The 24,369-nt window shown below is 54.4% G+C and overlaps 1 protein-coding gene across 1 annotated transcript; it reads right to left on the bottom strand.

Moving 5' to 3' along the window:
- Window positions 1-22,516: 22,516 nt before the first annotated feature.
- On the bottom strand, window positions 22,517-23,609 carry LOC100283213 (uncharacterized). Its single transcript, NM_001156115.2, has one exon. The coding sequence runs from the start codon at window positions 23,451-23,453 to the stop codon at window positions 22,818-22,820; it is 636 nt and encodes a 211-aa protein (NP_001149587.2). The 5' UTR covers window positions 23,454-23,609; the 3' UTR covers window positions 22,517-22,817.
- Between the last annotated feature and the right edge of the window lie 760 nt (window positions 23,610-24,369).

The following is a 24,369-nucleotide window of genomic DNA, read 5'->3' on the forward strand; positions in this document are numbered from 1 at the left end:
TTCCTCGAGCATCTATTGGCGCTTTCCAGTTTAGAATGTCTGCCACTTTCTTCGGATCCACAACCAATCCTTCTTTGTTGATTATGTGACCCAAGAACAGGACTTCATTGATCCAGAACTCACACTTGCTCAACTTTGCATACAATTGGTGCTCTCGCAATCTCTGCAACACCATCCTCAAATGACTTGCATGCTCTTCTTCGCTTTGAGAATAAATCAGAATGTCATCAATGAATACCACCACAAACTTATCGAGATAATCCATGAATACATTGTTCATCAGATTCATGAAAAAGGCTGGTGCATTGGTCAAACCAAAAGACATCACTGTGAACTCATACAACCCATACTTGGAAATGAATGCCGTCTTCGGAATGTCCGAAGGTTGGATCCTGAGTTGATGATAACCTGACCTCAAATCAATCTTGGAGAACACACTGGCTCCTCTCAACTGGTCGAACAGATCTTCTATTCTGGGCAAGGGATACTTGTTCTTTATCGTGACCTCATTCAAAGCTCGGTAATCGATGCACATCCTTTTGGTGCCATCTTTCTTCTCCACAAATAGGACAGGGGCGGCCCAAGGCGAGGTGCTTGGCCGAATGTAACCTTTCTCTGACAGCTCATCAATCTGCTTCTTAAGCTCAACCAACTCTGGTCCAGATATTCTGTAAGCTCTCTTAAAGATGGGGGCGGTTCCAGGAAGAAGCTCTATGGCAAACTCAACTTTCCGCTCTGGTGGCATACCCGGTAAGTCCTTTGGAAACACATCTGGGAACTCAGACACAACCTTGATACTCTCAATTGGGTCTGCTTCACTGCTATCGACAGCTATCTGATAACAACTTCCTTTCTTCGGCTCAGGCGAGACTAACTTGGTCACCACTTCCTCTCCTAGTGGGGACACCAACTTGATTGTCCTCTTATCACAACTGATAATTGCCTGATACTTATCTAGCCAATTCATCCCTAGGATGACATCTATTCCCTGAGTACCCATTACTATAAGGTTGGCGGGAAATGCTATCCCCCTTATTTCCACACATACATTCAAACATATGCTATCAGCTCGAATTCTACCACCGGCTGAGTCAATTTGAATGGGGGTTGGCATGGTAGTAATTGGAAGATTATGTGCTTCGAACCATGATGCAGTAATGAAAGAATGTGTTGCTCCAGTATCAAATAACACTTCTGCAATATTGGAGTCGACTGGGAACATACCTACTATCATGCCGGGGGTCTCTTGAACTGCTTCAGCCTCCAAGTGGTTCAGTCTTCCATGATTATAGCGCGGCTGAGAGCGATTGCCTGCTCCAGGCTGAGGCACATTCTGCTTTGCTGGGGCATTGGGGCCCGACTGCTGCTGGGCTGCCTTCTTCGGACATTGCATCACCCAGTGGCCTTGCTCTCCACAGTGGAAACATGCTCTGTTTCCAACCTGAGCTGGTGCTGCCTGACTGTTCTGCTAGTTTGCTGGGGCAGGAAGACGAGGTGCCTGCTGATTTTGCCTCTGAAACTGACCTCCTGACTGATTGCTCTGACGGTTCTGATACTGGTACTGAGGATACTGCCTTTGGAATTGCTGTTGCTACTGAGGTGGACGCTGGTTCTGCCTGAACTGCTGAGATTGATTGCTTGAGAAACGAGGACGATTGCTGCTTCCAGGCTGGGGTCCACTGATCTTGCGCTTACGATCCTCCATCTCCTTACGCTTCCTTTCTGTCATGATTGCTCTGTCAATCAGGTGCTGAAATGTCGGGAAGGTGTGATTCATCAGTTGGTACTGCAGAGGGTCAACCAAGACTCTCAGGAAACGGTACTGTCGCTTGGCGTCGGTGTTGACATCTTCAGGAGCATAGCGAGACAACTGCAGAAACCTGTCCTGGTACTCACTGACAGACAATGGCCCTTGCTTGAGGGCCAGGAACTCCTCCTCCTTCACTGTCATCAGACCTGCAGGAACATGGTACTGACGAAAGCTTCCTCTGAACTCTTACCAGGTGATGGTGTCGGGGTGGGCATGGGTGGCGAGGTAGGACTCCCACCATGACTGAGCTGCTCCTCTCAACAGACGGGGACCATATAGGACTATCTCCCTATCATCGCACTGAGCGGTATGTAACTCCCGCTCCATAGTACGCAGCCAGTCTTCAGCATCCATGGGGTCAGAAGAGTGAGCAAACATTGGTGGATGACCTCTCATGAATTTAGCACGCTTGTCTCTGGACATCTGAGGCTGAGGTGGTGCCTACTGCTGTTGCTGCTGCTGCTGCTGAATGGCGGCCAAAGTCTGACCGATGGCTTGAACTGCCTGAGTCTGCATCAGAAACATCTGCTCGATCGACATCGGGGGCGGGGGCGGCAGATGCTGTTGCTGGGGCACCTCTTCCTGCTGAGCGGCTCGCTCCTGCTGAGCACGCCTTCCTCCTCTGCGCCTGTTCTCTGACATCTACAGAATGCAACCACACATCAGAACTGATCTGGCAAATCTTGCAGCATAAGAAAAGAGTATAGAATCCTTCAATAGCACTGAACAGATGAGCATCTTCACTGATCTCCAACACAGACCACACAGCTTCTCAGATAAAGAGGAAAGTGGAATAAAAGGTTTCCCAACTAGATAACTAACTCCATTAACATAATAGGTAAACCAAAATGCAGGGGATACCCACATTCTGGTGACAGTCATTACAAAGATCCAAACCAAACATAGTTCATCATGACAAGCATAAATGCACAGGATATAGCAAACTACCCTGTCTAACTAAGACTAACTAGGAGCGAGACTAACGCTAAGACTGTAGCTTCTATGTATATATTTCGTATTAATTACAAGATCCAACTCTAACGATCTATGGTTCTAGATTTATCTTGGTCTTGCAGTCGGGATTGCCATAAGGCTGGTGTCCACGCCGAGGTGAGCGGTACGGGTGCTGAGTCCCGATGGGAGCGGGGGAACCATCGTCCAGGTGACGACGTTCCGCGCGCTCAACCCGCAGCAGGGCGATCTCAGCAGGAGCCCTACTCAGCTCGTCTAATGCATGGTCCAGCTCCGTGTTTAGCACGACGGCTAGGTTGACTGTGCTGCTCAACCTAGGATTGCCCTCACCGACAGGTGAGACAATCACGCCTCCTGTGTTGCCAGATGGACGGCGGGGGTAATACTTCAGGTCGAGACCGTCAGCTACCCCACCGAGAACCGAACAGTAGTGCGAAAGTGCACGCCGTGCAGCATCTTGCATGGCTGCCTCAGCTGAGTCCCGCTCAGAGATAGAATAGTGCTCTGAGCAGGCCTCTGCACCCTGGAGACTGTTCTCCGGATGGTGCACCAAGCAGGTCGCCTCCCAGCGGTCCGGGTAGACCCCGCGACTATGCTGGTAGACCACACAGTGATACTCGATGGACCAAGTACGCCGGTTAAGTGCCCGACATAGCAAGGTGTCGAGCGCATCATGGAAGTGACACCCGCGAGCAGCGTCGCGAGTGATGGGTCGAGCAACCCATCCTTCCGGCTCATGGTCAGCAGAGAAGTCGGTGTCGTGGCTCGAGCTGTCGTCGCCACCTCCGTCGTCTGGGTCTCCTCCAGCAGCTACTCCAGAAGCTGGGGCGCCCAGTGGTGGTGCAGGGGGCGCCTCCAGAGGAAGCACAGGGGAGCAGCTCCTCACGGACTCTATCTCTTGCTGGAGCGAGAAAGAAGAGCCCTGCTGCTCCTGCTCCTGTCGTCGACGTTCCTGCTCCTCATGTAGGCGGTGGTGCAGTCTCTCCAAGTGGCTGGACTGCCCGGCCACGGGACGGCGAAGCGGACGCTCAACAAGGCGGGAGGGTAAGAAGGGGATGGCGGACTTTCGTGCAGTGTGTCTAAGTCGAGCCATCTACAAAAGACATCGCAAGCAAAGGGTGAGAACATAATTAATATGACTAGCAAATAATGAACCATAAACAAATGAAGGATTAGAATAAAACACAATTTTCAGCAAGGTATATTATATAGTAGAACATAGGTTTGGTCGGTATGACCAACTTTTGAAGGGATACCAAAGTCAAGGCAGGGACAGAGGTCTATAGTCCTTAGAACGACCATTCTACTCTAGGTTAGCAGTCCTACAGTCAGCACGGCTTTGATACCACTTATGTCACACCCAGTTTTAGAAGGCAAACCGAATGCGAACCAATGACGTGCCAGGATCAGTTATTCATGTACACAGCAGTTACATAACATGGACATCATCACACAGTGCTCAAATAGTATTAAAAGGGAAATAATAGTCGATTACATCATACGTCTGAGACGTCCATATAATCCTTACAATAAATCAAAGTGCGGAAAAGAAACATAGATAAACGCGGCCTTCACAGGCAGCCGACTGGGGGTTGCCCGCTAACCCACGCCTAGAACTCGTCGTAGTCTTGGAACTCCTGGAAGTCTCCTTCCACAACTTCATCTTCGCCTGAGCAGTGGTTGCAATGCTGACAACCTGGGGATGGGGGGTTTGGTGTGTAGAGCAAGGGTGAGTACACATCAACATACTCAGCAAGTATCCTGTTTGGCTGTAGTGGACTAGCTTTATGTGGGGATAAGTCAAGCAGTTGCTTTTAGTTGGTCAGATTATTATTTACTAATAGAAAGCCAGGTTTTAGCATTAACCCAAGTTATTAGTCCAATGTACCCTTTCCAAACGGAAAGAATACCACTTACCAGCACCATAGTCATAACCAAAACCATCAGTCTCATAGCCACCTGTAAACCAAAGTGTCTCTGATCAAGTACCACTAATCACTGGAGCTCCCTTGGCCGCTCATAACCGCGAGCACGGCTGATATATCAGTTTTCAAACACTCTGCAGAGGTTGTGCACTTTACCCACAAGCCGTGATTCCCATTCTGCCCGGAGAGAGCTACTCCCCATTAACCACTACCTAGGTGGCCCAGCAGGGCATCACTACGTAGCCTTTACAAAGATTCCCCGGGGCTGTAGCCACCCGTTAGGTTTCCTAAATGCATCGCACTCCTCCCCAAGGGGCGAACCCAAACTTGGCAGAGCGAGCCGCATGCACCGAGCCCCATTGACGGCACGACGGCTAAGTGAACTACACCCCGGATCCTCTAATTATTCAGCTAAGGGCATCCCATTCCACCCTCATGGTTGCACTGTTTTCCCGGGCGGTCATCCATAGAACAGGTCCTTACGGAGAGGCACTCGAGAAACCGCTCGAGCCCCCTTGAAGACCACAAGTATAACATCATCATAAGTGAGGGGAAAAACAGCGTATCATAGATAATCTCATCATGTTCATTGATTAGAGTTAAGCAATAGCATAAAGCTAAGCAATAATAATCCAACCCAAATAGGTAAACAAGGACATGGATAACAAAAGCTAGTCAATCCTTAGGTATACATGTGGAATGCGGGAGGTGAATTAAAGAATGAATAGGACAGAGATAGGTCAAGGGACACTTGCCTCCACCAACCGACTGCTGCTCAGGGGCTTCTCCTGCGAGTTCTTCGGGTTCTCCGACCGGATCGTTCTCTATGCGAGCGCAAACACACATACATCCACATATTTAATACAAAAGAACAGTACACCATACAATAGAATGCAGTAAGTAAACAGACGTTCCACGCGGGCTCGCAGTTACAGTTAAGAGAGAAAGAGAACAAGACAGTCGAGAAACGGTCACGCTACATGATTATAAATTAACCACTCGCTTAATAGAAGGAAATTAATGTAGACACTATGTTTAGCGTAAAGTAAAGTCATGTTTCATGTCTAATCATTATAAGCAGATGAAGATAAATAAAAAGAATTGTCGCGCGGCGAGACGCGCGACATAGCACTCTAAAACGAACTAAGAAATTAACGACTCGTCGCGCGACCGAGCACGCAGCGAGACACTTCGCATTAATTATAAAGAGACGTTAAGCGTCGCGCGACGAAACGCACGACGGCATACGTCAACTAGACTGAGTCTAAAGTGGAACGTCACGTGAATACACGCGCGACGTTACACCTTAGGGCTTGTTCGTTTCGCCGTTAATCCATGTGGATTGGGTGGTATTGAGTCGGTTTAAATCCATAACAAGTCAAAATACATCCCAATCCATCCCAATACACATCAATCCACATGGAATTGAAAAAACCGAACAAGACCTTAAACAACCTGAAATTAAAAATGGATCGTCGCGCGACGAAGCGCACGATGCAACACATAAATAGAATCTGAAATTAGACAAATCCGTCGCGCGACGAAGCGCACGACGTAGCACGCTGACTAACGGAGTTTGACATTGACTACCAACCAAAAAATAATAACCGCGAACGCGGGTCGCGCACGCGGGAACGCACTAGCGGTAAACGGGGAAGCGCGAGGCCACGCCAAGGGCCAGAACGACGCGCGCAGGGGCCGAGGCCACACCGGGGGCCATGCCAGGGGCCGCGTCGGGGGCCGGAGGCCGCGCCGGGGCCGCGCCGGGCGAGCAGGGGGCGGGGGCCGCGCGCCGCCGCGGGCAGGGGGGCGGGCAGGGGGCCGCCGCGCGCCGGCGAGCAGGGGACGGGGCGGGGCCGCTGCGCGCGAGCAGGGGCGGGCGGGGCCGCGCGCCGGCGAGCAGGGGGAGGGGGCAGGGTCGCCGCCGCGGGCAGGGGGCGGGGGCGGGGGCCGCCGCTGCGGGCAGGGGGCGGGCGGGGTCGCGCGCGAGCAGGGGAAAGGGAGGGCGCGCGCGGGGGAGGAAGAAGAGGAGGGAGAGGGAGAGAGAGAGGAGAAGGGGAGGGGAGCTCACCTCGGGGTCCAAATTCCGGTGATCGCCGTCTCCAATTCCTAGGGCACCACGGGGAGAGAGGGGTGGAAGAGGGAGAGGGAGGTTGTTGCGCGGGAGATCCAAATGAGAGAGAGAGAGGAGGGGCGCATGGGGGGGTGTGGGCGCCAGGGGCGTGCAGGGCCGGGCCGGGCCACTTCGCGGATCGAAAACCCACGACGTGCACAACCACTAAACAGAATTAAATCGCGAATCGAAATCCAGAACGGAACGAGACGAACACTCAACATCAGACAAAGAAATGTGCTTCGGCATGATGCAACACCCATGACACTTAGGTTTTGGTTTATACATGACACGGACACCTGTCGCTATACTGGTTTGAAATTGGGAAGAAGGAGCGAAACAGGAAAGAGAAAAGAGAGTAACGCCCGAATTTGGTGAGAGAAAAGAAGAAAAAATTCTACCCCCAAATTCAGGGCGTTACAGAGACTTCATGACCGCATGTGACTACTGTCTCTTCGGTTGCTCTGATGATGGCCACAGCCTTGACGATGAGGGTTGTGGCCCAAGTTGCGAATGTTTCCACGTTGATCTGGGGGGTCGCGACAAAGGCAACCATCTTGGTATGCCGGAAGATGACGATCCCCCTGTGCCTGCTTCTCGCGTTGACATCCCGCGGGAGCTAGCTGTGGTCCTAGTCCCTACGGGGGGTCAGGACACACAACTCGAGCAAATCCGCGAGATGCAGGCCAAGCTCGACGAGGAAGCAGGGCAACTTGTGCAGCTCCGGCAAAACATCAAGCAGGAGTGGGCAGGCCGAGCACTCACCGGAGAAGCACGTCATCGGGCCCGGGACGTCCAGCGCCGTATCGTTGATGATGCCAGGGCAAGGCTGCCCCCGGCCTCCAGCAGGGTCGACCAGAATCTGGCTGCAGCGGCAATACTACTCCGAGCAATGCCGGAGCCATCCACCACCGAGGGGCGACGTGTCCAGGGAGAACTCAAGAATCTCCTGAAGGATGCCACGGTCCGACGGGTCGAAAGCTCTACCTCCCGAAGGCAAGGGTGCCCCTCGGAGCATCGCGCAACGACTTCCCGACTCATGCGGGAGGCCTCGGTCCACACCGGGCGCACGCGGGACGCGACGCCTGCAGCCCCGGATCGCCTCGGCAACGAGCACCACCGCCGCGACCGTCGAGCCCGTCATGACGAGGTGCGTCGAGGCTACCACCCCAGGCGTGGGGGACGCTACGACAGTGAGGAGGATCGGAGCCCCTCACCCGAACCACCAGGTCCGCAAGCCTTCAGCCGGGCCATACGACGGGCGCCGTTCCTAGCTCGGTTCTGGGCCCGACTACCATCACCAAGTACTCGGGGGAAACAAGGCCGGAGTTGTGGCTTGCGGACTACCGGCTGGCCTGCCAGCTGGGAGGAACGGACGACGACAACCTCATCATTCGCAACCTCCCCCCATTCCTCTCCGACGCCGCCCGGGCCTAGCTGGAGCATCTGCCTCCTGCGTAGATCTCCAACTGGGACGACCTGGTCAAGGCCTTCGCTGGAAACTTCCAGGGCACGTACGTGCGCCCTGGGAACTCCTGGGACCTCCGAAGCTGCCGCCAGCAGCCAGGGGAATCCCTGCGAGAGTACATCCGACGGTTTTCAAAGCAGCGCACCGAGCTGCCCAACATCACCGACTCGGATGTCATCGGGGCGTTCCTCGCCGGCACCACTTGCCGCGACCTGGTGAGCAAATCGAGCCGCAAGACTCCCACCAAGGCGAGCGAGTTGATGGACATCGCCACCAAGTTCGCCTCTGGTCAGGAGGCGGTTGAAGCCATCTTTAGGAAGGACAAGTAGCCTCAGGGACGGCAGCAGGAAGACGTCCCCGAGGCGTCCGCCTAGCGGGGCACGAAGAAGAAGGCCAAGAAGAAGGCGCAAGCAAAGTGCGACGCCGCTGACGCAGATCTCATCGCTGCTGTCGAGCACAGGAACCCACGGAAGCCTCCCGGAGGGGCCAACCTGTTCGACAAGATGTTCAAGGAGTCGTGCCCCTATCACTAGGGTCCCGTCAAGCACACCCTTGAGGAATGCGTCATGCTTCGGCGCTACTTCCATAAGGCCGGGCCCCCGGCGGAAGATGGCAAAGGCCAAGACAACAACAAGAAAGAGGGCGACAAGGAAGAGGAGTTCCCCGAGGTCCACGGCTGCTTCATGATCTATGGTGGTCGAGTGGCGAACGCCTCGGCTCGGCACCGCAAGCAGGAGCGCCGGGAGGTCTGCTCGGTGAAGGTGGCGGCACCAATCTACCTAGACTGGTCCGACAAGCCCATCACCTTCGACTAGGGCGACCACCCCGACTGCGTGCCGAGCCCAGGAAGGTACCCGCTCGTTGTCGATCCTGTCATCGGCAACGCCAGGCTCACCAAGGTCCTCATGGACGGGGGCAGCAGCCTCAACATCATCTACGCCGAGACCCTCGCGCTCTTGGGGATCGATCTGTCCACGATGCGGGCCGGTGCGGCGCCCTTTCACGGGATCGTCCCCAGAAAGCGCGTCCTGTCCCTTGGGCAACTCGATTTGCTCGTCTGCTTCGGAACTCCCTCCAACTTCCGCAGGGAAACCCTCACGTTCGAGGTGGTAGGGTTCCGAGGCACCTACCACGCGATGCTGGGGAGACCGTGCTACGCCAAGTTCATGGTCGTCCCCAACTACACGTACCTCAAGCTCAAGATGCCAGGCCCCAACGGGGTCATCACCGTCGGATCCACGTACCGACACGCGTACGAATGCGACGTGGAGTGCGTGGAGTACGCTGAGGCCCTCGCCGAGTCCGAGGCCCTCATCGCCGACCTGGAGTGCCTCTCCAAGGAGGTGTCTGATGCGAAGCGCCACGCCGGCAACTTCGAGCCGGCTGAGGCGGTTAAGTCTGTCGCCCTCGACCCCAGCAACGACACCTGCAAGCAAGTCCGGATCGACTCCGAGCTCGACCCCAAATAGGAAGCAGTGCTCGTCGACTTTCTTCGCGAACGCCGAAGTTTTTGCGTGGAGTCCCTTGGACATGCCCGGCATACCGAGGGATGTCGTCGAGCACTCACTAGATATCCGAGCCGGTGCCCGACACGTGAAGCAGCCTCTGCGCCGCTTCGACGAAGAGAAGCGCAAGGCCATAGGCGAGGAGATCCACAAGCTCATGGCTGCAGGGTTCATCAAAGAGGTATTCCATCCCGAATGGTTAGCTAACCCTGTGCTTGTGAAAAAGAAAGGTGGGAAGTGGAGGATGTGCGTAGACTACACTGGTCTAAACAAAGCATGTCCGAAGGTTCCCTACCCTCTGCCTCGCATCGATCAAATTGTGGACTCCACTGCTGGGTGCGAAACCCTGTCATTCCTCGATGCCTATTCAGGTTATCACCAAATCAAGATGAAAGAGTCCGACCAGCTCACGACTTCTTTCATCACACCTTTTGGCATGTACTGTTATACTACTATGCCATTTGGCTTGAGGAATGCAGGTGCAACATACCAAAGGTGCATGAACCACGTGTTCGGAGAGCACATCGGCCGAACGGTCGAGGCTTACGTCGATGACATCATTGTCAAGACGAGAAAAGCCTCCAACCTCCTCTCCGACCTTGAAACGATGTTCAAGTGTCTGAGAGCGAAAGGCATGAAACTCAATCCCGAGAAGTGTGTCTTCGGAGTCCCCCGAGACATGCTCCTGGGGTTCATCGTCTCCGAGCGGGGCATCAAGGCCAACCCGGAGAAAATCGCGGCCATCACCAACATGGGGCTTATCAAAGATTTGAAAGGAGTACAAAGGGTCATGGGATGCCTTGCGGCTCTGAGCCGCTTCATCTCGCGCCTCGGCGAAAAAGGCCTACCCTTGTACCGCCTCTTAAGGAAGGCTGAGCGCTTCACTTGGACCCCCAAGGCCGAGGAAGCCCTCGGAAACTTAAAGGCGCTACTTACAAACGTGCCCATCTTGGTGCCCCCCGCTGCGGGAGAAGCCCTCTTGATTTACGTAGCCGCAACCACTCAGGTGGTCAGCGCCGTGATCGTAGTCGAGAGACGAGAAGAAGGGCATGCACTGCTCATCTAGAGGCCGGTCTACTTCATCAGTGAGGTGCTATCCGAGACCAAGATCCGCTACCCACAAATCTAGAAGCTACTATACGCAGTGATTCTGAAGCGGCGAAAATTGCGACACTACTTCGAGTCTCATCCGGTGACTGTGGTGTCATCCTCCCCCCTGGGGGAGATCATCCAGTGCCGAGAGGCCTCGGGTAGGATAGCAAAGTGGGCAGTGGAACTCATGGGCGAGACAATCTCGTTCGCTCCTCGGAAGGCCATAAAATCCCAAGTCTTGGCGGACTTCGTGGCTGAATGGGTCGACACCCAATTGTCTACAGCTCCAATCCAACCCGAGCTTTGGACCATGTACTTCGATGGGTCGCTGATGAAAACAGGAGCCGGTGCAGGCCTGCTCTTCATCTCACCCCTCGGGAAACATGTGCGCTACGTGCTGCGCCTCCATTTTCCGATATCAAACAACGTGGCCGAGTACGAGGCTTTGGTTAACGGGCTGCGCATCGCCGTCGAGCTAGGGGTTCGGCGCCTCGACGCTCGTGGCGACTCGTAGCTTGTCATCGACCAAGTCATGAAGAACTCCCACTGCCGCGACCCGAAGATGGAGGCCTACTGCGACAAAGTTCGGCGCCTGGAAGACAAATTCTACGGGCTGGAGCTCAACCACATCGCTCGACGGTACAACGAGACTGCGGATGAGCTGGCGAAAATAGCCTCAGGGCGGACAACGGTTCCCCTGGACGTCTTCTCCAGAGACATACATCAACCCTCCATCAAGATCGACGACACGCCCGAGCCCGAGGAGGCCTCGGCCCAGCCCGAGGTACCCTCGGCCGTCGAAGGTCGAGGTACCTGCGTGTCGAGGGGGAGCGGAATGGGGTCACGCCAAACCCGAACTGGCAGACCCCGTACCTGCATTATCTCCACCGAGGAGAGCTACCCCTCGACAAGGCTGAAGCTCGGCGACTGGCGCGGCGTGCCAAGTCGTTCATCTTACTGGGGGATGAAAAGGAGCTCTACCACCGCAGCCCCTCGGGCATTCTCCAACGATGCATATCTGTCGCCGAAGGACAAGAGCTGTTGCAAGAGATACACTCGGGGGCTTGCGTTCACCACGCAGCACCTCGAGCCCTCGTGGGAAACGCTTTCCGATAAGGTTTCTACTGGCCGGCCGCGGTGGCCGACGCCACTAGGATTGTACGATCTTGCCAAGGGTGTCAATTCTACGCAAGACAGACGCACCTACCCGCTCAGGCCCTATAGACAATACCCATCACCTGGTCGTTTGCCGTATGGGGTCTGGACCTCGTCGGTCCCTTACAGAAGGCACCCGGGGGCTTCTCACACCTGCTGGTCGCCATCGACAAATTCTCCAAGTGGATCGAGGTCCGACCCCTAACCAGCATCAGGTCCGAGCAGGCGGTGGCGTTCTTCACAAACATCATCCATCGCTTTGGGGTCCCGAACTCCATCATCACCGACAATGGCACACAGTTCACTGGGAAGAAGTTCCTGGACTTCTGCGAGGACCACCACATCCGTGTGGACTGGGCCGCCGTAGCTCACCCCATGACGAATGGGCAGGTGGAGCGTGCCAACGGTATGATTCCGCAGGGACTTAAACTGAGGATCTACAACAACCTCAACAAGTTCGGCAAGCGGTGGATGAAAGAGCTACCCTCGGTGGTTTGGAGTCTGAGGACGACGCCGAGCCGAGCCACGGGTTTCTCGCCGTTCTTTCTAGTCTATGGGGCCGAGGCTGTCTTACCCATAGACTTAGAATACGGTTCCCCGAGGACAAAGGAGTACGACGACCGAAGCAACCAGATCAGCCGAGAAGATTCATTGGACCAGCTCGAAGAAGCTCGGGACGTGGCCTTACTACACTCGGCGAGGTATCAGCAGTCTCTGCGACACTACCACGCCCGAAGGGTTCAGCCCTGAGGCTTCCAGGTGGGAGACTTGGTACTTCGGCTGCGGCAAGACGCCTAAGGGCACCACAAGCTTACCCCTCCCTGGGAAGGGCCATTCATCATCGCCAAGATTTTGAAGCCCAGAACATACAAGCTGGCCAACGATCGAGGTGAGGTCTGCAGCAACACTTGGAACATCCAACAGCTACGTCGCTTCTACCCTTAAGATGTTTCAAGTCGTTCATATACCTTGTTTTCTTTACATGCATAAATAAAGTCTAACCGTCAAGGAAGGATCAGCCTTGCCTCGGCAAAGCCCGACCCTCCCTCGAGGGCTAGAAGGGGGGGAACCCCCTCTGCGTCAAAATTTTCCTCGGAAAAGTTTTCTACCAAGAAAGGTTTTCTACCAAAATGACTTTCGTGCCTTCTCGACTATATCGATAACAGAATCCTGCAAACGAGTAAGAGTGCATGTAAGCGGCAAGGCCGACCGAGCCGAGGGACTCCTACGCCTCCGGGATATGGATACCTCACTCATCACCTTCCGCGAAAAGTAACTCTCGCTCGGATAAGCGATTCTGCTACTGACGAACAAGTCCTGATACTCGAAACGAGAGGAAAGGAAATGCAGCTTTATAACACGACAATAAGATGTTTAGGCCTCGGCGGCCGCGAAAAACACATGCATACTCCCAACAAACTACTCCGGCAGAATCAGACAACGTTAGGGGGAGGAGCGGCACCCTCGGCGTCGTCTCCACCCTCGGCAAGATCTGGCCCGGCCCCAGACGGCAACGCGAGCGGAAGGATCTCCACCTCGAAGGAGGACGCCAGCACCGCGCTTGGGCCCGCGACGGCCGCGTCAAGCCTCTGGACCTCGGCTAAGGCAGCCTCGTCTTCGTCGGGTAGGAAGTACCCCTCGCTGACCTGCTCCAGATCCACATCGTAGTGGGAAGTGAGCACGGAGAAGGCCCGCCTAACGCCGTGGTGCAGCGCCCCGCGGAGTCTGCTGCGCACATGGCCGCCCAAGGCCCACAGGCGACTCTGGGGGGGGCTACCTGAGGGGACGTCATCGAGGTCAAAGGCCTAGCAAAAGGCCGAGATAGCCTCGGACATGGCCACACGGTCGACCTCCTTCTGCTCAGCCGCCTGGGCAAGCGCCTTGACGGACTCGTTAAGAGCCATCTCGAACTCTGCAGACAGCCGAACAAAATTCTTCAGACACGAGTTGAAGAATGAAGCTAACTCGAAGTCATAAAGCGGTTGAAACGTACCTTCGGCCCGGGCACGCTGCTCCGAGGCTACGGCTTGGGCGGACTGAGCAGACCCGACGGCCACGGCCAGGTCCTCCGCAAGGGCCTCAGCCCGAGCAGACACCTCGGCCAGCTGACCCCCAAGAGCCTCAGCTCGGCCCACAGCCTCGGCAGCCTGGCTCCGAGATTGGTCCCGTTCGCCAATGACCTGGCCAAGCTCCAGCTGCCACTGCTGCGCCTCCGTCCGTGCCAACGCCGCCTCTGCCCGCGCCGCCACCGTCTCCGCCTTCAGCTCATCAGGGAGCAGCCAAAGGTCCGCCACCTCAGTGCTCCGTTGGGCGAGGCGTTCATTAGCCTCGGCAAGCGCGGCCCTCTAGGACCGCAGCGAACCCCAGACGCCGCTCTCGTGGCGGATGAACAACGACTTGGCGGTGCTCACATCCGCCAGTTCCTGAGGAAGGAAAACAGGGTATTACAAAGAATGCCATGGTCACGCAAGGTGTATGCCTAAAATCCTTACCTGGAGGACCCTAGGAACGTCCCTGGAAAGAATCTCCATGGTCGACCGAAGCGACCCCATCGCCGCCTCGGCATACTCACGGAGCTCATCCCGAGACTGCTCCTCCCGCTCATCGTTGAGGAGGAAGAGGGGTTCAGAGGCGCCACGGCTCCAGAACCGGAGCGCCTGCCCACACCACTCATTGGGGTTGCGCCGCGCGGGGATAGGGTCGCTGCTCCCCAAGACGGGCCACGGTTCTGCACGCCCCTCCTCCAAGGCATCGGGTCCCCCTGCAGCGGACGCTTTGGGTACCATCGCTGTCGACGTGCTGGGCCTCCCCTCGGCTAAGGAGGCGGGCCTCCGATCACCGACCTCGATAACGGCGGCCGCCCTCTCCTTATGGCCGAGACTGGGGAGGTCGTGGACGACCTCGAGCAGCGGCGCCTCAGCCATCCCAACATCAGCGGCGACGGGCGGCTCCACGGGCAAATCAGCGATGGCCTCGACAGGAGTTGATGCCGGCGCCGGCAACACGTCAGGCGGGCTCGGGGCCGCGGCCACGTCAGCAGCCTCCCCCAGCACGATGGCCGCCCCGATGGAGGGGTCAGCCTGGGAGGCTTGCCCCATGGCAACTCGTGCCACCTGGGCCCCCCGCTCGAGGGTGTCTTTTGCGGAGGCCAGCCAACCGGCATGGCGCGCCGTGACACTGGCTGCAGAAGCCGACACTGTCTTAAGGGCCTTCCGGGGGGGGGCAGACCGGCCGAGCCCTGCCTCCGTTTGCTGAGAGGAAGAGATAAAGCAAGATCAGGGCACACGAAGAAAGAGCCAAAACAGATGTATCCTCAGATACTTACCCACTCCGGACCAAGGCCAATCGTGCCTGCAAGGAGGCCCCTCGGGCCTTGGTCCCCGCAGGCGCTACCGAAGATTGCCCCGCTGCCGGCTTCGGCGCCGCTCCTGCCTCGGGCGTCCGAGGCGCCGAAGAGACGGCCTGCCCAGGTGTCGTCACGACGGCCCGAGGATCAACCTCCTGTACAGCCGGCGCGGGCGCTTGCTCTTGGGGAACGAGCGGACCGACCTGACTCCCTGGAGTCACCTCAATTACCTTGGCCAAGGGGTCAAGTACCCCCCGGCCTGCCTCCGCTCCTCGGACCGGGACCTTGATGTTCCGGCCATAGAAGCTGATGGCGCCAGCCCACTTGGCTGGCTCGGTGACCCCTGGCCCAGCCTCAGATCCGGGTAGAGACCAAGGCGGGCCACCATGTCATCGCCCTCGACATCATCATCATCATCGTCATCATCATCAGGCGTCTCCGGCGACGGCTCCCTCGGGAGCCCGTCCCTCTCCTGCCTCCGACGACGCTTCTCCAAGGCTGCCCGAGCCCGCATCCGCTCGCGGGCCCGTGCCTTCTCCGCGTCCTTCTTCTCCTTTTTCTTCTCCGCAGTGGTCCTCCACGTGGCTCGGTCCACCGCGTCCTCCGGGACCGGTGGCAAGGAGGGTTTGTAAAACCTCAACCCCTGAGGACGAACAAAAGCCCCAACAGTAAGAATCAAAGGCGACTCGGTGCAAAACAGAAGAAGGATCAGGCACTTACTAGAGAAACGTACCCATGGTCGGGGCGCATCGCGGGCTGGGTAAGGGCGCCGGCATCCAGCCTCCCTACCGTACCCTCTACCCACCTGCGGAGGTCATCGACGGGGAGGGAAGCTGAGGACGTCTGCGAGCCCTCCAAATCGACCCCCGGCTTCATCTCCGAAAGCGGCAACCGCCGCTCCGCCAAAGGAAGCACCCTCCGGCGATGGGTAGCGGCGACGACCCCCGCGGCGGTAAGACCCCCATCTCGTAACCTCTGGAAGGCTTCCAGAAGAGGCTGGAGCTTCTCCTATTTGTCGAGCGTGGCCCCCCAGCGCTAGTTGCTGCCGGCGGCGGTCACCACTCGTTGAGAAAACGACGGGAGCCTCCCGTCGTCGTTCCGGAGGTAAAACCACCAACGCTGCCACCCCTTGTTCGAAGACACAAGGGTGGCGGGGATGTACTGCTGCGCGCGCCCCTGCCTCAACTGGAGGGTGCAGCCACCGGCCCGCACCGCCATGCGGACCTTCTTTTCCCCCGTCGTCAAGGCGAAGAGCTCCACGGAGAAGAGATGGGTCCACAGATCCCAGTGGGGGTCAATCCCCAAAAAAACCCTCGCAAACCGCCGCGAAGATGGCCGCTTGCGCAATAGAGTTGGGGTTGAAGTTGTGCAGCTCCACCCCATAGTAGTGCAGGAGCGCCCGCATGAAATGGCTCGCTGGCACTTTGAACCCCCGCTCGTGGAAGGAGACGAAACTAACCACATACCCCGGCGGCGGAGTCGGGTCGGCCTCGCTCGCAGGGGCCATCCACTCTGGCTGCGGGTCACCGGAGAGGGGACGGAGCAAACCATCGGCAACGAGGGCCTCCAGATCGTCCACCGTGACGGTGGAGAAAGGCCATGGGTCGCGCGGCGGAACGACGGTCACCTTGTCAGCCATCGCTGAACGAAGGGGGTGGAGGCGGAGGGGACAAGGTGTGCGGTTTTCTTTTCTCTGGCTATTCTGTTAGGTTGCGGAAACCAAAGCAGAAGGCAAGCGCAAATGGCAGAGTAAAGAACCACCGCCGGCCCCTCTTCCGGGTATATAAAGGCCTGGGCGAGATCCATTCAAAACTTCGCCCGAACCCGCCGCGAAATTCAAACTCGAAGGCGAAACGCCCGTTCCTCGAACGACTCGCGCACGCGCAACGGCCGCCCCGCGAATCGCCCGTCCCGTCGCATTAACTCCTCGGCAGAGCAAGCGACACCTTTGGCAGGCGAAGCGGGCGTCGTTTCACCTCTGCCATGATGACCGCGTCAAAAAAGGTGTGCCACGCCATTTAAATTCATATCCTTTTCCTCTTCCCCTTCCTCTCTCTTGCTAACAGGGACCGGGAAAGGGGATACTTTGAAAGGGATCCTTCTCCACGAAGGAAGCGGGCCTCGAGCCCTCCTACTGATCAGGGGTTCGAAGGCTGGCCCCTCGGAAGGGTTCGACAGCCGCCCTAGAGCACTCAGGCTCCAAGCCCTCTTACTGATCAGGGGTTCGAAGGCTGGCCCCTCGGAAGAGTTCGACAGTCGCCCCAGAGCACTCAGGCTCCGCGCCCACTACTGATCAGGGGTTCGAAGGTTGGCCCCTCGGAAGGGTTCAACAGCCGCCCAGAGCACACAGAGTGAGGGATGACTCTGGGTACGTCCGTTACATGGACGAGGCTCGGGCTACGCTCCCGAGGTACGCTAGGACATTTCCGAGACCAGCAGGAGCGATTTTGTAACGGAATCCCACCAAAGGGAGGCATCGAGCCCTCGAACCCTATCGAACGGGTCCGGGTCTGGCAAATCACCTGCAGGTACTTTTGGAGCGCGCCTCTGGGCCACTAGCCGACCCTTATCGAATGGGGCACGGGCGTCCACTCGGATCACCTGTTAGCAACTCACTGGAGACACCTTGTTTGGTGCCCTCCGAGGGCAACATGGCGCTTTCCCCCCTTCCTCCTTGCGGAAAGGCGACGAAGGGGCGTATAATAAAAGTTGAGACAGTCCTTAATCGTCCTCTCGCTCCGTGCAGAGGCTCGGGGGCTGCTCTCGCAACCCGGCTACGGCCAAACCGTTGACAACGTCAACAAACCAGCCTAAAAACTCAGAACCTGACCATGCACCCGGGCTACAATCAGGTTGCATGAGGGAACAGCCAGGCCGGTCGAGGCATCACGAAAGACTTTAAGACCTCAGAGAAGTCAAACCACTCCTCCGAGGCCTCTGGGGCTACACCCGGCGGGTGCCCTCGCGTGCACCCACCAGAACAAAGTATAACCGAGAAAGGCCGGTCCCCTCGCAAAAAAGTGCGGCAAAGCCTCCAAGCGAGTACCAACACTCCCTTTGAGGCTCGGGGGCTACTGTCGGGTATCGTAATTAGGGGTACCCCCAACACTCCTAAACACGGTTGGTAACCACCCTCAGCACAAACCGCAAAGACTGATGGGCACGGTTCAAGTCAAGGCTTCGTCTACCCAAGGGACGTGATCTCGCCTCGCCCGAGCCCAGCCTCGGGCGGGAACTGTAGTCCCGGACGAAGTTACGTCTCGCCCGAGGGCCTCCTCAGGCATTGGGCGCACCCTCGGCACGCCCGAGGCCCAGCTCGAGCAGGCTTCGTCGAGAAGCAACCTTGGCCAAATCGCCTCTCCAACCGACCGTATCGCAGGCGCATTCAATGCGAGGATCGCCTGACACCTTATCCTAACACGCGTGCCTCAGCCGGCAAGGTCGAAGTGACCGCAGTCACTTCGCCCTTTCACTGACCGATCTGACAAGAAAACAGCGCCGCTCACCCCGCTCCGACTGTTGTGCCAGCCACCCGGGCAAGGCTGACAACAGCAAGTTCAGCCTCGGGCGCACAAGGAAGCTCCGCCTCGCCCGACCTTAGGCCTCGGCCTCGGGAGGAGGTCTATGTCTCGCCCGACCCCAAGACTCAGCCTCAGCCTCGGCCTCGGGAGGAATCGCGTCCTCGCCCGACCCCGGCCTCGGCCTCAGGAGAAGTCTCTGCCTCGCCCGACCCTGGGCTCGGACCGACCGCGCCACAGGTGATACATCATTACCCTACCCCTAGCTAGCTCTGGCTACGAGAGAACAAGACCGGCGTCCCATCTGGCTCGTCCCGGTAACAGGCAATGATGGCTCCCCGCGTGCGTTCATGACAACGGTGGCTCTCAACACCCTATGGAAGCAAGGAGACGTCAACAGGATCCCAGCAGCACCGACAGCTGTGCTTCTACAGGGCTCAGGCACTTCTCCGATGGCCACGTTATCGCCTACGTAGGGCTCAAGCACTTCTCCGACAGCCACGTTGGCATGTACACAGGGCTCAGGCACTTCCCTGCCAGACACGTTAGCGTCTAGCTACACCCCCATTGTACATCTGGACCCTCTCCTTGCATCTATAAAAGGGAGGTCCAGGGCCTTCATGCGAGAGGGTCGCGCGGAGGGACGAGCAAACGAACGGGCTCACTCTCTCTCTCTCTCTCTCGCGAACGCTTTTAACCCCTACTACGAGCACCCCCCTTGGTGCGAGATAACACGAGCCGCGTTTCCCTCTTGTGTTCCATCTTGCGCCAACCCATCTGGGCTGGGACACGCAGCGACACATTTACTCATCGGTCCAGGGACCCCCCGGGTCCGAAACGCCGACAGGTCCCTAGTGTTCCTGTGGTTAATCGCTGGTGGTGATTGGAAGCTGGTAGAGGTGGTGCTGTTCTTGTGCAGCGAGGTTCTCCTGTGCTCCGTTGATTTAACAGTGCACTTGTGTGGTGCTCTATCTGTTCTGATCTCTGTCCGCCGTGGCCTGGTGCTTGGGCTCTCTGCTGCGCGGTGTTCCTCTTCTCTGGCTGGTGCCATGGACGTCTCCCTCGGCTCCGGCAGCGGCTCCAGTATCTCCATCAACCTCCAGCTGTGTAGGCCCGGACGTGGGCGGCAGAATTAGTTTTCTGGAACAGAACCTTGTGTTCGCTGAGCTGGTCTTGCCACGTAGACAATCTACGTGTTGTGAGTTACCCGTTGCCTCTCTATATTTATTGAATAATTTTGTGCAATCTGCTAGTATTTTTAACTTGGGTGTGATTGCGCAATTTGTGGGTGGATTTGATTGCTCAATGATAATAGCGGTGTAGTGAGACAACGTGACAGTCTGGGTTTTAGTGTGTTGTTAATTTCAGCATCAATTATTTATTTGTGCCTAATTATATCTATATTTGTTAAGGTTGTTTACCTGTGTTAAATTATGTTATATTATTTAGTTCACAGCTCCTTACTATTAGTATTTATACTTGATTATTAGGCTTATTACATCTGATCTAAAACCCTGATTTGGTAAGATTAGACTGTCACGTTAGTCGAGGATCCCTAATCACCATTTAGCGTTGGAGGGCTGTTTATTACAGCAACCCGCTATTTTGAGAGCAATATAAAAAAATAAACAATTGTGTTTATGTGTTTAATCTGCCTTCTTTATCTACGAGCCATGTTTAATTTTGAAATGAACCTCAGCAGCTATTTTATATGTTTACATATCCTAAAATTGCCACTGTTCATTGCTGCTATAATTACATATGGCATTTATCTGAATTATATGCTTGTTTTATTCAAAATTAATATATTTAATATATTTAAATATAATAGAAGCATGTAACTTATTTCTCTAATTTTACAACACTGCTTTCAAACGACACCATAGCTCTTTGGGTTTAAGACAACAAACGAGTGCCTCTAACTAGCAAGTTCTATGATATTCTTGCGCCTACACCCCTTTCACCGATTGGTCCTCTAGCCCCCAACAAATTAGTAGAGGGGACTGCAATTTACAGTATGATCACATGAGGGCACCGTCATGGTGTGTTCAGGGCAGGGGCTCCAAAAGTCATTATCAAGCAGTATGCAAGCAGAAGCTGCCAGAAAAATGCTATAGTAATAATTATTTAAGATTCTCAAAATAAAAGGTTTATTTTTACGTCGTTATTTCAGTGAGTAAAATATTTATAGATGACATGAAAAAACACAAATCAAGAAAGTAACGGTGCTTCTAAGAAATGGTGCTAAACTTAAGAATGTCCATTCTCCAAACAACCTGAACCTGAGTGTACATTACTAGTCTTAACCACCAGCACAATCAATATCCAATAGCATAACATTTAAAAAAAACAATGCCATATTCCCTTGCTTTCAATACAACTAGGCAACCTTTGCCATATTTTTTTTGATGAAATCTAAAATTTGTGTGTAGAAGAGGTAGGACCATAAAGATCACTTCCAAACAGAGCTTCATCCTTTGTAATTAAAATGTCACTCCAAGCAACTATAGTATTGCATAACAAGGTAACCAAACAATATCTACAAGGGTCACAACATTTGTTCCTGCTTCCAAACCACAAGAGAGAATATGACTAGCATTGCAGCACCATCCTCCAATGCATAAATGGCAGAACAAATCTGACCTGAGATGTAAGAACATTTGATAAATTCGTTATTAAATATAAACAACAGGCAGAAGAAACTGCCAACGATAGGGAAGTATATCTAAATACCTTCCAGTTTTTATGATATGCCACCACGCTTGATGATATTATCATATTAGCAATGCTTTAAAAGTTGTAGTAGTTGATCCTGCAAATAACTCAGCATCTTGATGCTATATGAATGTGCAAGACGTGCCATGGGACGGTAAAGAGTTACAGCACTTCTACTTTCAGCATGACTCTATGTTTCAGCTAATGCTTAGGGGGTGTTTGAATGCACTAGAACTAATAATTAGTTGGCTAAAAATTGTTAGTAGAATTGGCTGGCTAACAAATAACTACCTAACTATTAACTAATTTACCAAAAATAACTAATAGCTAAACTATTAGCTAGGGTGTTTGGATGTCTCAACTAATTTTAGCCACTAACTATTATCTCTAGTGCATTCAAACACCTCCTTAATGCATAACCATATTCCAAATCTTTGATGGGAACTGTTTTGGTTCCAGATTCCAAAAGACCCACTATTTGTAGTCAATGTTGTTTACAACTTAAGAAATCAAAAGTTAGACGCTAAATTTAGTTTCAATGACACAAACAGAAGCATCAATCTAAACAGAAAAAAAAGAACGTTATTTGTTCTGTTAGGGGAAACTGCTATAATGCATTAGTAATAATACAAACTAAAATCGTGGATCACTGTAAACAACAGGTTAGTAGCACAAGCACCAGAAATTTAGGAGTAAAGTAAGTTTATGGTCTTCAAAGAAAAACAAAGTAAATTTGTTCATGGTATTTGAGAATGAAGAAATATAGAAGTTGAAATGTGGTTGAACTTCATTTGTTCAACACAACTTTGATCTCAACATTTTGGCCATTCCGTTTGAATGATTTTCGTTTCAGTTCCCCAATCCCAAACAAAAACAAGAAGGCAAAATGTAGCTAAAGATTGAAATAAGTTACTTTATCTGTCTTTTTCCTCATAAGAGGAAGTAAGTAAAATGTTGATATATTACAGTACAACAGCTGCTGCAAGATTTGGCGTTTGGCGATAATCCTCAATCGCCAGAAAACAAGCAAGCATGCATGCAGGTAAGTTGACTAGGATTCAGGCAAATATCATAATCAGATCAAGTAAACAACAACATCGTAGTGGATGGAGAGTTCGTGTCGGCTACGAGAGAAGGGAAGAACCAAATATTTTTCTCCTTTTCCTCTTTCTAAGCAGCGGCTCGATTGAGCTCGACGTCACAGCCGCAGCGCTGTGAGCCTGAGCTCATCCTCCTCATCGGCGTAAAACCCGACGCCGGCTCCGCCGCCGCTGCCTGGGGGCAGGTTGAGGTCGAACGGGAGCGGGAAGGGGCACGACGCAGAGGCGGCCGCGTCCGTGCAGTCGTCGTCCACGACCGAGGCCGAGGAACCACAGTCGCTGCGGCAGTCGCCATCAGGAATCGACGGCGGAGGGAACCGCGGCGGGAGCACGGGCCGCGGCCGCGCGCCGCTGAAGGACTCCACGGTGGAGCTGAGGCTGCTGCAAGCCGGTCTGGCGACCGGCGGCGTCGAGACGCCCGTGGCGGTGGGATATGTTGTGTATGGTGGAGCTGCTGCGGCGGCAGCAGCGGGCATGTGGTGGTGGTGGAGGGCGGCTGCGGCGGGGAGCGGGAAGTTGGTCCTGGCCTTGGGCCCGCGCAGCATCCGCGCTGCGGCGTCGTAGGCACGGGCGGCGTCCTCGGCGGAGTCGAATGTGCCGAGCCAGACGCGCGCCTTCTTCGCCGGGTCCCGGATCTCCGCTGCGTACCGGCCCCACGGCCTCTTCCGCACCCCGCGGAACCGCAACTCCACGTCACCGTCCGCCTCAGCCGCCGCCACGCCGCGGCGCCGCATGCCGCCGGATCAGCGGAGCGCGAGGGTGCGGGAACGAACGGGGATCGGAGAATTGGTATTGGAAGCGAGTATTTGGGAATCCGTGAAGGAAGGAGAAGGGGAGGAGGGGAAGGTGGGAACGAGTTAATTGGAAGGCTTGCTTGTTTGCGCTGCCACCGCCCACGACGCCCACCCCACCCCCACCCGCTCGCGGCTCGCCTCCCACCACCACCATCCCTGCCCGCCTTGCCTTTTTCTTCTCGATCTTCCTTCTTTCATTTTCTTTCCCAACTTTTTTCTCGCTTACCTTCTTCTCCTTTTTCCAATTTTATATATAGCTTTGATTTTCTTTCTTTTGATGATGCTTTCCTTGCCGGCTGGCGCCGCCGGTTTACATAGGCTCCATAGCGTTCATATGCGAGGGGAGCCTACAAGTAACTTTTATATATTTAAAAATATTTGAAATTTCAAAAACTATAGAGTAAAGTGCACTTCTGGACCTTAAATTTGATTGGCTATGTTAATCTGGTACATATTTTTTTTAAATATTTCTCTTAAGAGCTCATTCTATTATTGGATCTCTGTTACGTTATAACGGGTTGTTGTGGTCCACGTGTCAATCGTTGAGGAAGCATAGAGAAGAGTGGACGGGGTTCAATGGACCACGACATCTGAGCCATATCAACATGTGATGATGTAATAGAGAACCGAACAGATATTGAACTTTTAAAACATATTTTAAAAGTTTATGGACCAGATTGACATAACCGGACAAGTTTAATGATCGGAAGTGTACTTTATTCAAAACTAAAATTACTAAGGAACTATTTAAGGTCAACAATGACTCATGAGAGGTTAAATGGGTTGATGATTCTATATATTGAGAAGTTGTTGGATAAAATATATTTGAATAGTATAATCGACGACTTTGTATTAC

Source organism: Zea mays, chromosome 5 (genome assembly GCF_902167145.1).
Source record: "Zea mays cultivar B73 chromosome 5, Zm-B73-REFERENCE-NAM-5.0, whole genome shotgun sequence".
Classification (NCBI taxonomy): Eukaryota; Viridiplantae; Streptophyta; class Magnoliopsida; order Poales; family Poaceae; genus Zea; species Zea mays.